General features: G+C 33.7%; 1 protein-coding gene across 1 annotated transcript; it reads right to left on the bottom strand.

The window, feature by feature from the left end:
- Positions 1-5,213: 5,213 nt before the first annotated feature.
- LOC105330628 (uncharacterized) lies at positions 5,214-10,839 on the bottom strand. The gene is made up of 8 exons (XM_066076429.1): positions 10,437-10,839; positions 10,221-10,332; positions 8,891-9,803; positions 8,382-8,487; positions 7,069-7,228; positions 5,808-6,098; positions 5,479-5,657; positions 5,214-5,355 (listed from the first exon to the last, which is right to left on the bottom strand). Exons 1-7 carry the CDS (start codon positions 10,584-10,586, stop codon positions 5,488-5,490), a joined length of 1,902 nt encoding a protein of 633 aa, XP_065932501.1. The 5' UTR covers positions 10,587-10,839; the 3' UTR covers positions 5,214-5,355; positions 5,479-5,487.
- Positions 10,840-14,202: the final 3,363 nt, after the last annotated feature.

Raw genomic sequence — 14,202 nt, 5'->3', positions numbered from 1 at the left:
GTATATTTCTTTTTCAGGGACAGAAGGGGCCGGTTTCAATTGTTCTGACACCTAGGGATCTGTGGGGGGATTGACCCATATTTAGCTATAATCACCAGAGTCTTAGACCACTGGGGTGATTGCTGAGGCACCCCAATCCTTCTGGACTCATTAACTAGATTCCCATTGAATCCATGGAATCGGGCAAAGTCTCTGAGTGACAGATAGACAACCCATTCCTGGGGTGAAATTCCATCTGTGCTGATCAATGAAAGCTTAGTAGGATAAAATAAACAAATCACCAATTGCTTTAAAATAAAAAAATTTGAGATACAATAGGAATCTTGTACCATTAGTATATTGTTAATGAACAAAATAAAGGGGCACTAAGAAAGGTGTCCAACTGGTTCATTAAAACTAATCAAGGAAGCATATTTATAATTTGATAAAAAACATTTTTTACAAAACTTAAATGCTGTACGCATTAGCAAAAAAAGTAAAACGTTTCGATCAACACAACATTGGAATAAACTAAGATACCAGACATATTATACATTTAAATATGTGTATATTTCCCAAAATAAAACCTAATACCCGGATTAAATTTGGCGACGGTGTACTTGCAACGAGCAATGCTCGAAACCAGTGTGAGAGACAAATGATCGCTGGGACATCTAGATACAGAAATATTGGGATAGATTTCAATTTGATGAATTTAGCATGGATCAGAGAAGTAATGGGATAAAATTTAGCCACATATTGCCAGGATTTTATCTCGGTGACCACTATTTACCTATTTATATACCCAGGGTAAATACACAAAAGATTGGGTCATTATAACACCAGCTGTCTGTCACGCTTATAAACGTAGGTGAAGACTTTGGTCGCTTTTTCACTTTCGTATACACTAACTTCAAGTATGTGCAAACAGTTTTGTTAAATTTACCTATCCATGTACACATTACGCCCCGCCCATCATCACCCGACTAGCTGTCTGTCTGTGACCCCTGTGTCCTGTGACTGCCATGACCTGGTAAACTTTGACCTCATTAAACTTTCATCGCTGTAAAAAAAATCAATTATTGATATAAATTAACATACAGTTATGATACAGGAACTCACCTACCGGTACATTGTATTACTTCTTGCACACAGCAACATTGCTCGACAATGCAATGTGATGGTCAGAAGGATTCGACCTCTGGCGCGCCAGATAGCTCAGTAGGTAGAGCGCCTGACCAGATTCAGGGGCCCAGGTCCGAATCCTTGTCTTCTCGGTCATTAATTCTCCCATCCCATTACATTTGGTATCTTGACCAAGTCCTGAAATGGACAGGTTAACTCCTGCAAGGGGAAAGAACCTTGGATGTTGATCTTTGAGGGCCAAGATCATTTAAGGGGGAGGGATGTGACAGAATGGCGAGTGGTTCTATCACTAATGCAAGATATTAGCTCAGTTGGTGAAGCACCTGGTTCATAGTGACATATATTAAATGCGAGTAATACCCCCCCCCCCCCAAAAAAAAAATAAATTATTAAACCAATTTTTCCTCCAAAAAATGCATATCTACTAATTCTTATGTTTTTATTGACTACGAAGTTTCACGGGCAAACTAGCTGTTTCTGTGGTATATTCAATAATCTGTTTCTGTAGTATATTCAATAGTCTGTTTCTGTAGCATGTTCAATAATCTAGCTGTTTTTGTAGTATTTTCAATAATCTCTTAAACAGTTTAAGAGGAGTTAATTGTGCTGACCAAAAAAATATGATTGGCGAACTGACAGACGAAATGTCACACAGTTTACTTGTACATGTAATGACAAAAACATTATACCTTCTCCAACTTGTTGCATATTGTTGCATAGGGTAAAATTATTTATTTGAAAATGAGTATTTGATTCTCAAACAATGTTTCTTTAGCATTATAATACAGTTGCTACTGAATGGAATGTCACTTTCGAATTCTTACTCTTACTCTCATCAACAAATGTTCCCTGCTTCTGAGTTTTATTTTTTATTTTTTACAGTACTCATGAGTCAGACTGGTTTGAATACAGGACTGTCTGAGATGGCTCAGTGGGTAGAGAACCTGACTAGATTTTCAAAAGGCCAAGGTTCGAACCCTAGTCTGGTCCGTCATTATTTCTTCCATCCCAACACAGGACAGTTTAATAATACATGCCTAATCTTTTGGTCAAACTACAATAAATTATTGTATATAATTTTTATAGGTTATTCTCTCAAAGATCTTATTTACTGCAAATTATACTTTGCTTCTCATCTCAACTGTATATATAGTTTGTGCCTGGAATTGTCTATTGAAAACAAATTATTACCGGTATTAAAATGGAGTACCCTATCTATAACAATATAATGCTATAAAACAACATTATATTGTGTAAAATATTCATCACAAATTGATGTTTCAACAAGTAATTATAAAGCGTACATTTTGTTCACAGTGAGCTATATACGCATATACTAATATAACATGCATGAAATTTAATTCAAGCAGTGTTCTTGACAGTCAAGAGTTCTGGTAACAAATGACAATGTTCTACAATGCATGTATTTGAAAAAAAGCAAATCAAGACTTACAGAGTTGTCTTTCCTTGTATTGTAGGATCTGGTGCTTGATCCTGCGTTTATCTATGTGTCGCAGAATTGGTGTCAGTTGTTTTCTATCAAAATTCTATTCAATGCAAAGTATGATTATTTACTAATTAATTAATATTTTTAATGCAATTATCAATAAATTAATCATGACTGAGAGTGAAAACTCAATCTCCACTGAATTCAGACGCATGAATACGGTATGTGGATTAATTATTAAGTACTAGGGGATATGGATAATTAACTACTTTTAATTTAAAATCCTCATGCAATTTGTTACACTTTTCATTTAAATGATTTCTTTGATAAACCTATCAAAAGAGCACATTTTACTGATTTTATTAAGTCATGGTCCTCCCCCAAAAAAGCATTTAATATCACAGATGCTTGAGGACAGGACCGATCTCCCACACCTTTCCTACCTGGACTTCCCGGGAATTACTCATTTTTTCTTTAAATTATCCTTTATTTATCATGGATACATTCATTGCACAAAATCATATCCCTCTACGATTTTTTTTTTCAAAGTGTTTGTTTTAAGTAATTCTGTGCAATGATATTTTGTACATGTTTGATATGAATTAATTTGCCTATGTTTAACAATTTTCAACTTCTGTAACATGTTAATTAAAAGGCAATTTTGTTTCCATTGGGAAAGATGCATTTTTAAAAAATTCTGCATGTATTACTTTGCATTTTATATCCCATCAATACAGTACAGCAAAACACGGTTATAGCGAACGCACTTATAATAAATTGACGCTTACAGCAAAAGTAATCTTCATTCCCGTGACTATATTACAGGTTGTAAAGTTGAGGGATATAACGAATTACGCTTATAACGAAACAAAATCGACCATCCCTAGCACTTCGTTATAACCATGTTTTATTGTAAACAGTTGATTATCACTCTATCATACCAAATAGTTTATATATTATGAAATTTCCTTTGTTGTTTAACTACTGGTATACTGTAGTATATACATTGTAAATGGGAAAAAATCATTTATATCAGATAACTTTTGAAAACGACTCCAAGTTTAAGAAATTGACAGTCATCCTGGGTAACCAAGAGTTATTGGTCCACTCTATTTTCCACTAACAGAGTTTGTGGGGAAGGGAGTGGACATGAAAGCCCTTGGCTAGCAAAGATGCATAGATGGCTGTCCTTTTATATCTTAAATATGTTATTTCAAGAACAGGTACCAATTTCCATGGAATTTTATGAAGCAATCAAACCATATGGTTCAGTCATATTCATAATATACATATATGGAATGAATTAAATTTATCATACGATATAACATAACTTGGGCAGTTTATGCTTTATAAATTGCAAAGAGGTTTATAAAAGAATGTTAACTGTCCCAAGTTATACTCGTATTATATCATAAGATGGAAAATAAATTTATTCCTTATAGTTTAATTTTCTACTACTAAAAAAATAAAGCCCATTATTTAGTAAAATGACATTAATTTGTAGTAACATCAGTAACATCTAGCAGATTAATTTTATAAGTTTCGCATGCGCATCGTATTGTGACATGGTAAAGTTAGGTTATACGATATATACAAATTTGTTTAGCTAATCAAATGAGGGGTTCCAACTAAAATTAAATCATTACCACACATAGTAGAGATGTTTAAAATTGATACATTCATTATTCCTATTATTCAAACAAATTTAAAGTCTAATATTAATATGATCTTTTACTGTATATAAGACTGTTCTTATTTTAATTAGAGAAAGTAAATTAACCTTCAGCTCAGGTGAGCTAAAATGAAAGATATAAAAAGCATTAATTTTATAAATAAAGCAAGCCAGCATGAAAACAAAACATCCAGTGCATGCAAACTAATAAAATAAATTCAAAGAAACAATAAAAAAAAAAAATAAAACCAATACCAATTCACACTTGCATACAGTTTAATTACTTTTGCCCCATTTTACAAACATGTTTAAAAAAAAATCCAATCACCAGGTAAAAATAAAATACAGTAAAAAATTAAATTTTATCATATTCAGTTAATGCATTTAGGGCCTTAGGATCTCCTTATCCATCTGCAAAAAAAAAAAAAAAAAATTATAAAAAATATCACTTTTCAATCATCAAGTTATATGAAGTACATTACAAAAACTTCTTTACAGTACAGCTAATCCAGTGAATAAATGAGAAATAGCATTTGATCTTAAACCATAGATTACTGTAGATTCCTAATTAATCGCAAGGAATTAATTTTCTCTTAAAAACGCGAGAAGCACCCTTCGCCGATTTCAAAATTTCGCTATTATTTTCTAAGAGTTGAAAACTATGAGAAATAAGGATGAAAATTCCGTGTTTGCGATTTTATATGCTCGCGATATGACCCAAAACCGCGAGATCGCTGAATTAAGTACTCGCGTAATATAAGGAATTTACAGTATCATAGACTACTAAAAAAAGCCATACAGAACTTTGATAACACTTTTACAAACTAAGATTAACAAACATTAAGGCAGACAATTCTTAATGCATGTATACATAAGACAGACATAGAATTTTTTCACCTACTTATTGCTTTCCATGTTGTAGAATAACTCCATTTCATTTTCATAGTAAGAACTGGAGGGCTGCCCATTCTTTACTGCACTGTATCCCCCTTTCAGACAAACATTGCCCCCCTCAGCCGAGGTAGAGGCAGCAGCCCTGGGCTCAGGGAGTGCTTTCACATAGAACCAACAATTGGTTCTAGGATTATAACACTCCACCGATGAAAGCAAGCTGAATTGAAAATAATTATAAAATGTTACCATCACCCAAAATTTTACATTTTCTGATAGACTTTTAAGATTTGATTACATTTCTCTTGATGTCTTGAAATTGTGAAGACATACTGGTACATACCGATTGCCTTCACCTATTCCACCAATAGCAAATATATAGCCATCTAAATTCACAAAGGGAATGCTCCATCCTTGCAACATTCAATGGAGCCACTGGCCTCCACTCTTTGGTCTCGTACGAGTACACCAATACTTTATTGGTGGGGGAGGGATACTCCGAGTCTTTGTACCTGGCTCCACCTACAAGAAAAATCCACAGATATGAGATATACATTGTAAAGGAAGTTAAAAACACATCTATAGAGAAACACTCAATTTTCTTCCAGTTGTCGATAGTATTAAGAGAGTTATTGATAATCTATATAATGAGGTAGAACTGTATCTACTTACCAACCATGTACCACTGGTCTCCTCCCCAAACCATCGCCTTACGATAATCATCAGAGATGTCCATCGCCTTACGACAATCATCAGCGATGTCCTGTTTTTGATCTCGTTCACTCATTTTCTTTTTGACATGTTTGTCTTTACTTTTCCCCTCCATTTTGGGAGCATGTTTTTGCTTTGGTTTTCTCCCCATCATGCAATCCATGCTTTGTAGTCCAGTGTACTCATCACGATTGGAATGATTATGATCCCTCAGCCATGCCAAAACTTTTTCATTGTCGTTATTCATAGACCCTAAGTATATATATAATTTACAATAATATAATAAGCTGTTTTAAGCAAGTTCATTTACTGTATTACAAAATAAAAAAAACTCTGGTCATCATGTGTTCATAATTATGAAGCAAGTCCCTAGCTCTGTGTACCTCAATATCTACTGGTAACTGCATGATTAATGTTTCAACATTAGAATTTTAAAATATCAATTTCCACATTGATAATGAAAATCCCTTTCTTTGTAAAGAAATTTTTCTATATACTTTGTCCCAAGATAACCTTCATTTACATTTTGCTTATAAAATTATTCAATTCTTATAAATACCTTAATCAGGATTCAAATGATGTTCATAGTTGGTATAAAAAATGTCAATGAAGAAATCTTGAAATTTTTACCCTTGTGTATAGCTTCGACAGTGCATATATTTTTGTTAAAATTTGTTAAAAGGGACAGAAATGGTAACTTAATACAGACTATAATGATAATATTTTCTAAATGAATTTCAAATCTACCGGGTATATATTGGAAGTGTCTATAAGTTAGTAGCATTCTTGCACTTCGATAAGGTTTAGCATTTAAACTGGTTGATCAACTTAAATTTTATTTGAAACTATCCATGACCTTTTGCCAACTGCATCAAGTGTAAAAAAGTGGCTTCACAGGATTTGATCACATGACCAACCAACTTCATATCCCATTAAACTTTTTAAATTGCTGCATATTTCTTAAATAATCTTACTTATTCGGAAATCAAATTTCTTTATCCCAAGACATCTACATACACGTAAAGGAGTTTTACTGAATTTAAAAATGATAACTACTGAAAGTCAAACAATGCTACATGTACTTGTACAAGTCAATCTTAAATTTCTTATGATAAGCCTGGAAATATAAACTTTTTTACTGTTTAATCTTCCTTAATTTTCATATTACTTTCACATCAATTTCTTTTTACTTTTTGATGTTATGTTGACAAGAAAGCATTACATTTTGATTCCCTGTATTGCTTGACACAAGGTGGAGAAATGGTGGACCGGCTTTGACTTCGGGAACAGGCATGACGATTAAAATCCTCGATAGCATCTTCGGTCATTAGAACAATGTCATAAGTGACATCAGGTTCCTTAAACTCAGAGCTACAGTGTGTCTATACAGGCAACAGAAAGAAGAAAGACAGAAAAGGAATAGGTCAGAATGTGAAGCAGACATAGAATGGAACGTTGCACTAAAATGTTGAAATAGTTAGAGCATGTTTAAAATGCACATTGGAACATTGTTGAATGTAAATGCATCACGTAAAAAGGTATTGACATCATATATATTTATGATATCAGGCCACCTCTCAAAAAAGTTTTTGTTCTCTCCAAGTCAACTAATGAATAAGAATGTAACTGATGTATTCAGGTATATTTTTTTTATAAAATTCTGGGAATCACATTAATCGTATTAATTCTCATGCATGCATGCAACGTTGAAAAGAAAAATGGATTTCCCTTCCTAAGCTTATAAACATTGTGGGTCAACTCAGTCAAGAAGGGGCAAACAAATGAATTTCAAGGTTGTTAATAATCAATACGATTCATTCCAGTTTTGAGTTGAGTTTTTATCATATATGTATTGTACTTACCTTTGACGATACTTTATATGCAGACTGAGTGATGACCAATTTATCTAAGCAGGATTTGCTGCACATTTAGCAAACCTAATAATGCTGTCAATTCAGTCGTTTATCATTTATAGAAACATCATCTTTTAGTGTGAAAGTAAAATTAACTACCGGTAGTACCTGCCCATAATACTGTATAAAAATACTTAATAAAAAAACATAGCATAAATTAACGTGGTATGGGATACTTCCACGTTGTGACATAGTGTTTATTGAAATAAACAATAAAACCAAGAGTAATTATTTTCAAATATTGTCACCTAGCAGCATAGCGCAGTGGGTTAGAGGGTTTATCAAAATAAACAATAAATCCAAGAGTAATTATTTTCCAACATTGTCACCTAGCAGCATAGCACAGTGGGTTAGAGGGTTTACTACGAATTTGTACATCATGAGTTTGAATCCTGCTAGGGGTTTTTACATTTTTTACCTCTCCAAATATTTTTAAAAGCTACATGTATTTTTTGGTTAATTGTTGTAAAATTTGAAAATTCTAAGCCAATGAAAGTATTTTAATGATAATACATCCAATCCACATTAATGTCAACAGATATCCCATACCACCTCAATGTAAAAGGAGAAACAATTTGGTACACTGTACTCAGGCTATAAAGAAACATAACTATTCATGTACCTTTAGATATTGCTCAACACTCCCTCCACTGTTGGCAAGGCTCCGAGGTTCTTGAATCTCCAGATTCAGAGGGTCTTGCTGATTGAGGCTGATGGAGGTCTGAACCCTACAACAAGGTATAAAAGATGCATTGAATTCACATATTCTTTAATACACTGTCATTTTTTTTTACAACAAAAAAAAGTATAGATAATGTAAAATGCATGTTTTACATAACAAACTGTGAATATATGCATGCCTTTCTGTAAATTAACTTTTATTTGCTTGCAAGAAATTTTCAAGAAGTTTCTTAAGAGCCTAATCATCATGATTATTTGATCATTTCTCATCGCAAACCAGTCCTCAATGCCTCTTGTGTATTACTTTTAAAATTATATACATCTTTGTCGCAAAAATTAGTAGCCGCAAACCAGTTTGATTCTGGTAAATCGCAAAATAAAGGTGTCGCAAATAAAAGTTGCGGCGGGGGACAAAAAAGTAAGATAATATTGAAGAGTATATGTACTAACCAGTTAGCCATAGTGATCAAGCCCACACAATGGGGGTTCTGCTTAAGGGCGGGACATTTAACGAAGCATTCCATCAATTGCTGGCTTGATAGGTGTGAGAACCTAACCGTATCCATTACTTTCTCCAGATTCTTCATTCGATCCTCAGGATGGTGAAGCCAACTTACAGCACTTTCAAAAATGTCCATCTCTGAACTCACATTGAGCCTATCATTGGACAAAACCATGCAGACCGTGTCCACATCTAAGCCATAGAAAGAGGAATTGTTCCTAATCTCCATAAAGTTTCTGGCTATCAAATCCATCAGAATGTCACAAACTTGAACATCTTTACGCCTCCTCATCTTCTGCAAAAGTTTCAGCATGTCAGCGTGACCAAGAGAGGAGATTTTCTGCAAACACATCTGAGTGATTTGCTGCACCTCAAACATCCGTGAGAGATCAAGTATCTCATGCAGATAATCAGGTTTGATGATATTGATATCACCAGAATAAATGCAATTCAGGAATGTCTTTAAAGAACCCTCTGACACTCCAGTAACCCTAATTTGCCTAGGTCTGATGGGTGGCTGGGTAAAGTCCTTGCTGTCAAACATCTTCTCAAACAACGGACTCTGACTAGCAAGGACGACCTTATGCACCGGGTAAATGATGCTGCCCAGTTTGAATGAAATGTCACATATTTGTTCTCTGTTGTAGATTTCATTCAAATATTGGCCTATATTGGCATAGTGCTTCCTGTTTGAAGACTGAATATGGCCTGCGAATGGTGCACTATCACTTTCATTTTCAGCCTTTGGAGATGACTTTTTAGGGTTTCTGGGGACTTCATCATCTGAGGCAGTTGATGAAACTGAACTTGGTGGAGAAACAGAACTTGGTGGAGAAGGTGTCTGGTTCTGGTTTCTGTCCACTATTGTATAAATACATTTCTCAATTAAATGATAATTACCTTCTTAACAAAGTTTCAAAAACATTAGTTGAAATAAAAATGAATGTACTTTTGTAAATATCAAGTCCTTTAATAGCCCCCCTCCCCCCCCCCCCCCCCCATTAACCTTCAATAAATTTAATTAATCTCATGAATTCAGTGTTTTTTCTCAATCTAAGCTGCACCAAAAAGCTTAATTTTTGACTATTTTAATCCAACAGAAAATAGATTTACTATAACAATTGTATTTCAAAAAACAAAAAGGAAAAAAGGATTGATAAAAATATTTTGAGTTAAATATGAGAAACCATTTCGGCTTTTGTTATTTGTTCAGAGAAAGCAAGCAGGCTTTAACAGGACTCAATAAATCTACAAAAAGTAAAATGCAAATACCCCTACCCTTCTGCTGAATATATCTAAATTTCAAGGATTCCAAGATCATAGATCCAGATGAAGAAGTTGTAGATGTAGGAACTCTAGATGTTGAGGCTCCCAGGGCAGCTTTTTCAGCCTTAAATAAAACGAATTTCAAATATTAACAAAAATTATTTCCATATATTGTTAACAAATGTAAACACATGTAAAACATTACTTTCATATTAAGCATAAACTTACTTTTATCCTCTCTTGCCGCTTCCTCTCAAGCCAGCAGGCCTGAGGGTCGGCATCCTCTTTGCTCATGAAGCTGTACCAAACGTCCCGATTTACTACAATCGGTTCACGCTTGGGCAGGACTTCGGTTGTCACAACCATAGTGTCCTTCATCTTTGGACACGATAGTTTTCAAAATATCTTATATGGCTTTTCAAACTTCTGAACTTAATTAAATAATAAAAATAAATCTACAGTTGATAAACTGTTCCAATTGAACGATGTATAACCACACACGAACACCGGACACTCTCGACGAATCGATGGGCGAAGGCAAAGATTGATAGTTTTCACACACTATCAATCTTTGGGAGTCACGAAAACGCAGCTTCTCTCTAGCAATACTATTACGTAACTAAGGAAGTCCAAACATGCCCGCGCATATAACTTGAATTGTCAGGAAGTAGCATAATATCTAGTCTTTTCGTTGAACAAGATATTTCCGGAATTTTTTTTATAAGAGGCAAATGAAAAGTCGATCAATGCATGTACTATGATGTAGCATGTAATATTTAGCAAATTTTCATTTAAAAACTAAATAAAGCTAGACAAGTATTTCACTCAATTTGAAAAACGCAAATATTCTTAGCTACGTAACGTTATAATAATTAATATGCAAACGGTGTGACCGTTGGACCGAGCGCAGATTTAACACAGTGCAGGTTGATTTATGTATGATAAAATATATTTAAAACGCACACAGTAGGATCCGCCTGCATAGTTGCCTACTCATACCATTCGTCAAAGTTAAACTAAACGTCGCGTGCTCCGTCTACATTATGACGTCATATCTCAGACGTAAAACGTTCAAGTTTTGTCTACGGACCACCGAAGAGAGTTACGTTATTCCAATTTTTTTTATTTCTTCTTTCATTGTTCATCAATTTACCTCATATGAATGCCGCTGTAATAAATTTTAATACTTTATTCAGTATCTAAAAGATCAGTTCCTTTACGTTAATATTAATGTTTTTATTTTCCATCTGATAATTTGATAAGACATACATAGAACAAGTCGTGTTTCTTGATTGAAGCGCTATTGATACTTATCTGGTTTCCTTTATAATTTCTTTTAATTATAATTAACTTCTATTGAAACACTGGAACTTATTTAATCGAGTTTAGGGGCAATAAACATCGATAAGTACCAGTCAATCAATGATCAAACTAACTTTTTAAAAACAAAATGGCTGCCAATATGGCGGCGCCCAGGGCTGGAAGAAATTTTTTTTGGCCTTAGTACCCCTGATTCAACTTTCATTTTTCACTGATTTTCTTATATATACGTGTTACCATAAATCCTCGCTTCGCGAGGCGGGCTTCGCCCGCCTCTCGCTGCGCTCGGTATTATACTGCAGTAGGGTGATTTCACCATGCATCGGACACCTTTGGGTTATATCTTCAATGACACACAAATATTTATGTGGATAAAATTTTAATCATTTTCAATTTTCCCCTCCATTTCTCACGCAAACTTCTGGTTATTAATTCATAGCTCTATCGAAACAGCCAGGATGAAATCTACCTTTTACATCATATTACAATAACTGAACAATCTAACTCGATATCAATTCTATGGTGGTCAATTGCATGTCAACATAATAATATTGCATGTTGACATCATAACTATTTTGCATGTCCACGTCTTATATCTTAAGATGAGGAACGTCGCCTGTATCCATACTATATCTCAAAAAATTTCTGACGGCATGTTATGTTACAGACTTAATGCATTTTCAATCAATTAGAGAACCATTTTAACAAGAGCTTGGACTTTGGGTAGTTGTGTCAAACAGCAATGTGACGTAGGCTTGTCTATTTCATTGCTGGCCACTCAGCCATTGCTCTTTGAAATCAAGATTTGTCTGGCTTTTGGGCCAAGACTACGCAATCGGTGCATATTTCGCTTGAAACCGCATCATTTTTTAAAACTTGTTTTGAGGCAAGAAATAGATAGCTGCGTCCAACCTAAAGTCCAGGGTCTTGTTAGAATGGTTCTATATAAGTACATGTAGGTTTAGATACTCACGTCTTATTTCATTCATTCAGAATTCAATTATTTAGCGTATGTAACGCTTAGATGGTGGTTTATTATAAATGTGTAAAGCATGAATAAAAAATATCTATATACATGTATAAAGTAAATTTTGATATATAAATATATAATGGTATTATTATATAAATAGTGCCTGTTTGGGAGGGTAACAGTTGAAATTGACACCCCGAGAAAACCATTGTCAACCGACGCGAAGCGGAGGTTGACAATGGTTTTAGAGGGGTGTCAATTTCAACTGTTACCCTCCCAAACAGGCACTATTTATTTAAGGAATGAATTCAAAATTTATTTGTTTTATACGATATAAAATGGTTTGGGGCAGTTTACGCTTTATAAACCGCGAAGCGGTTTATAAAAAAGCGTAAACTGTTACAAACCATTTTATATCGTATAAAACTAATAAATTTTGAATTCATTGCTTATAATTTAATTTTTTTATTCTTCATTGTATATATAAACGGTCATTTTACCTTTAAAATGACGTAAAATTGTACAAAATTCAAACGTAACGTCAGGCGTATTGATACATTTTAGACGTTAGTCTTACTATGACGTAGGCAACATTCTTTATACGATATAAAATAATTTTTTAGCCAATCAGAAAGCGCGTTACAACCAGAATTAAATTATTTTGTTATACTGAATGTCTTTTTTAAAATTTTTAAGAAAATTTTACTGCTTTTATATAGGAATAACGTGAATTCTACAGCGAACCGTACGCGCATAATTTTCGCGCATGTAACATTTTTTATTGTTATACTTTCATGTTAAATACTGAAATCTGATTGGTTAAGACGCAGTTAATAATATTTACTATTACCCTCAGCGTTAGCAACGCACTTGGCAACGGGTAAAATTAAAAATTGTTATACTTTCAGGTTAAATACTGAAATCTGATTGGTTAAGACGCAGTTAATAATATTTACTATTACCCTCAGCGTTAGCAACGCACTTGGCAACGGGTAACATTAAAAAATGTTACATGCGCGAAAATTATGCGCGTACGGTTCGCTGTAGAATTCACGTTATTCCTATATAAAAGCAGTAAAATTTTCTTAAAAATTTTAAAAAAGACATTCAGTATAACAAAATAATTTAATTCTGGTTGTAACGCGCTTTCTGATTGGCTAAAAAATTATTTTATATCGTATAAAGAATGTTGCCTACGTCATAGTAAGACTAACGTCTAAAATGTATCAATACGCCTGACGTTACGTTTGAATTTTGTACAATTTTACGTCATTTTAAAGGTAAAATGACCGTTTATATATACAATGAAGAATAAAAAAATTAAATTATAAGCAATGAATTCAAAATTTATTAGTTTTATACGATATAAAATGGTTTGTAACAGTTTACGCTTTTTTATAAACCGCTTCGCGGTTTATAAAGCGTAAACTGCCCCAAACCATTTTATATCGTATAAAACAAATAAATTTTGAATTCATTCCTTAAATAAATAGTGCCTGTTTGGGAGGGTAACAGTTGAAATTGACACCCCTCTAAAACCATTGTCAACCTCCGCTTCGCGTCGGTTGACAATGGTTTTCTCGGGGTGTCAATTTCAACTGTTACCCTCCCAAACAGGCACTATTTATATATTGTTATACTTTCATGTTAAATACTGAAATCTGATTGGTTAAGACGCAGTTAATAATATTTACTATTACCCTC

Source organism: Magallana gigas, chromosome 2 (genome assembly GCF_963853765.1).
Source record: "Magallana gigas chromosome 2, xbMagGiga1.1, whole genome shotgun sequence".
NCBI lineage: Eukaryota > Metazoa > Mollusca > Bivalvia > Ostreida > Ostreidae > Magallana > Magallana gigas.
This window is presented reverse-complemented; position numbering and strand designations above follow the sequence as displayed.

Coding starts and splice junctions, on each gene's coding strand:
- LOC105330628 (XM_066076429.1), bottom strand. CDS start 10,586: ATGAAGGACACTATGGTTGTGACAACCGAAGTCCTGCCCAAGCGTGAA. Junction 10,333..10,436: donor AGCGGCAAGAGAGGATAAAA/GTAAGTTTATGC, acceptor GTTTTATTTAAG/GCTGAAAAAGCTGCCCTGGG. Junction 8,488..8,890: donor TTGATCACTATGGCTAACTG/GTTAGTACATAT, acceptor ACCTTGTTGTAG/GGTTCAGACCTCCATCAGCC.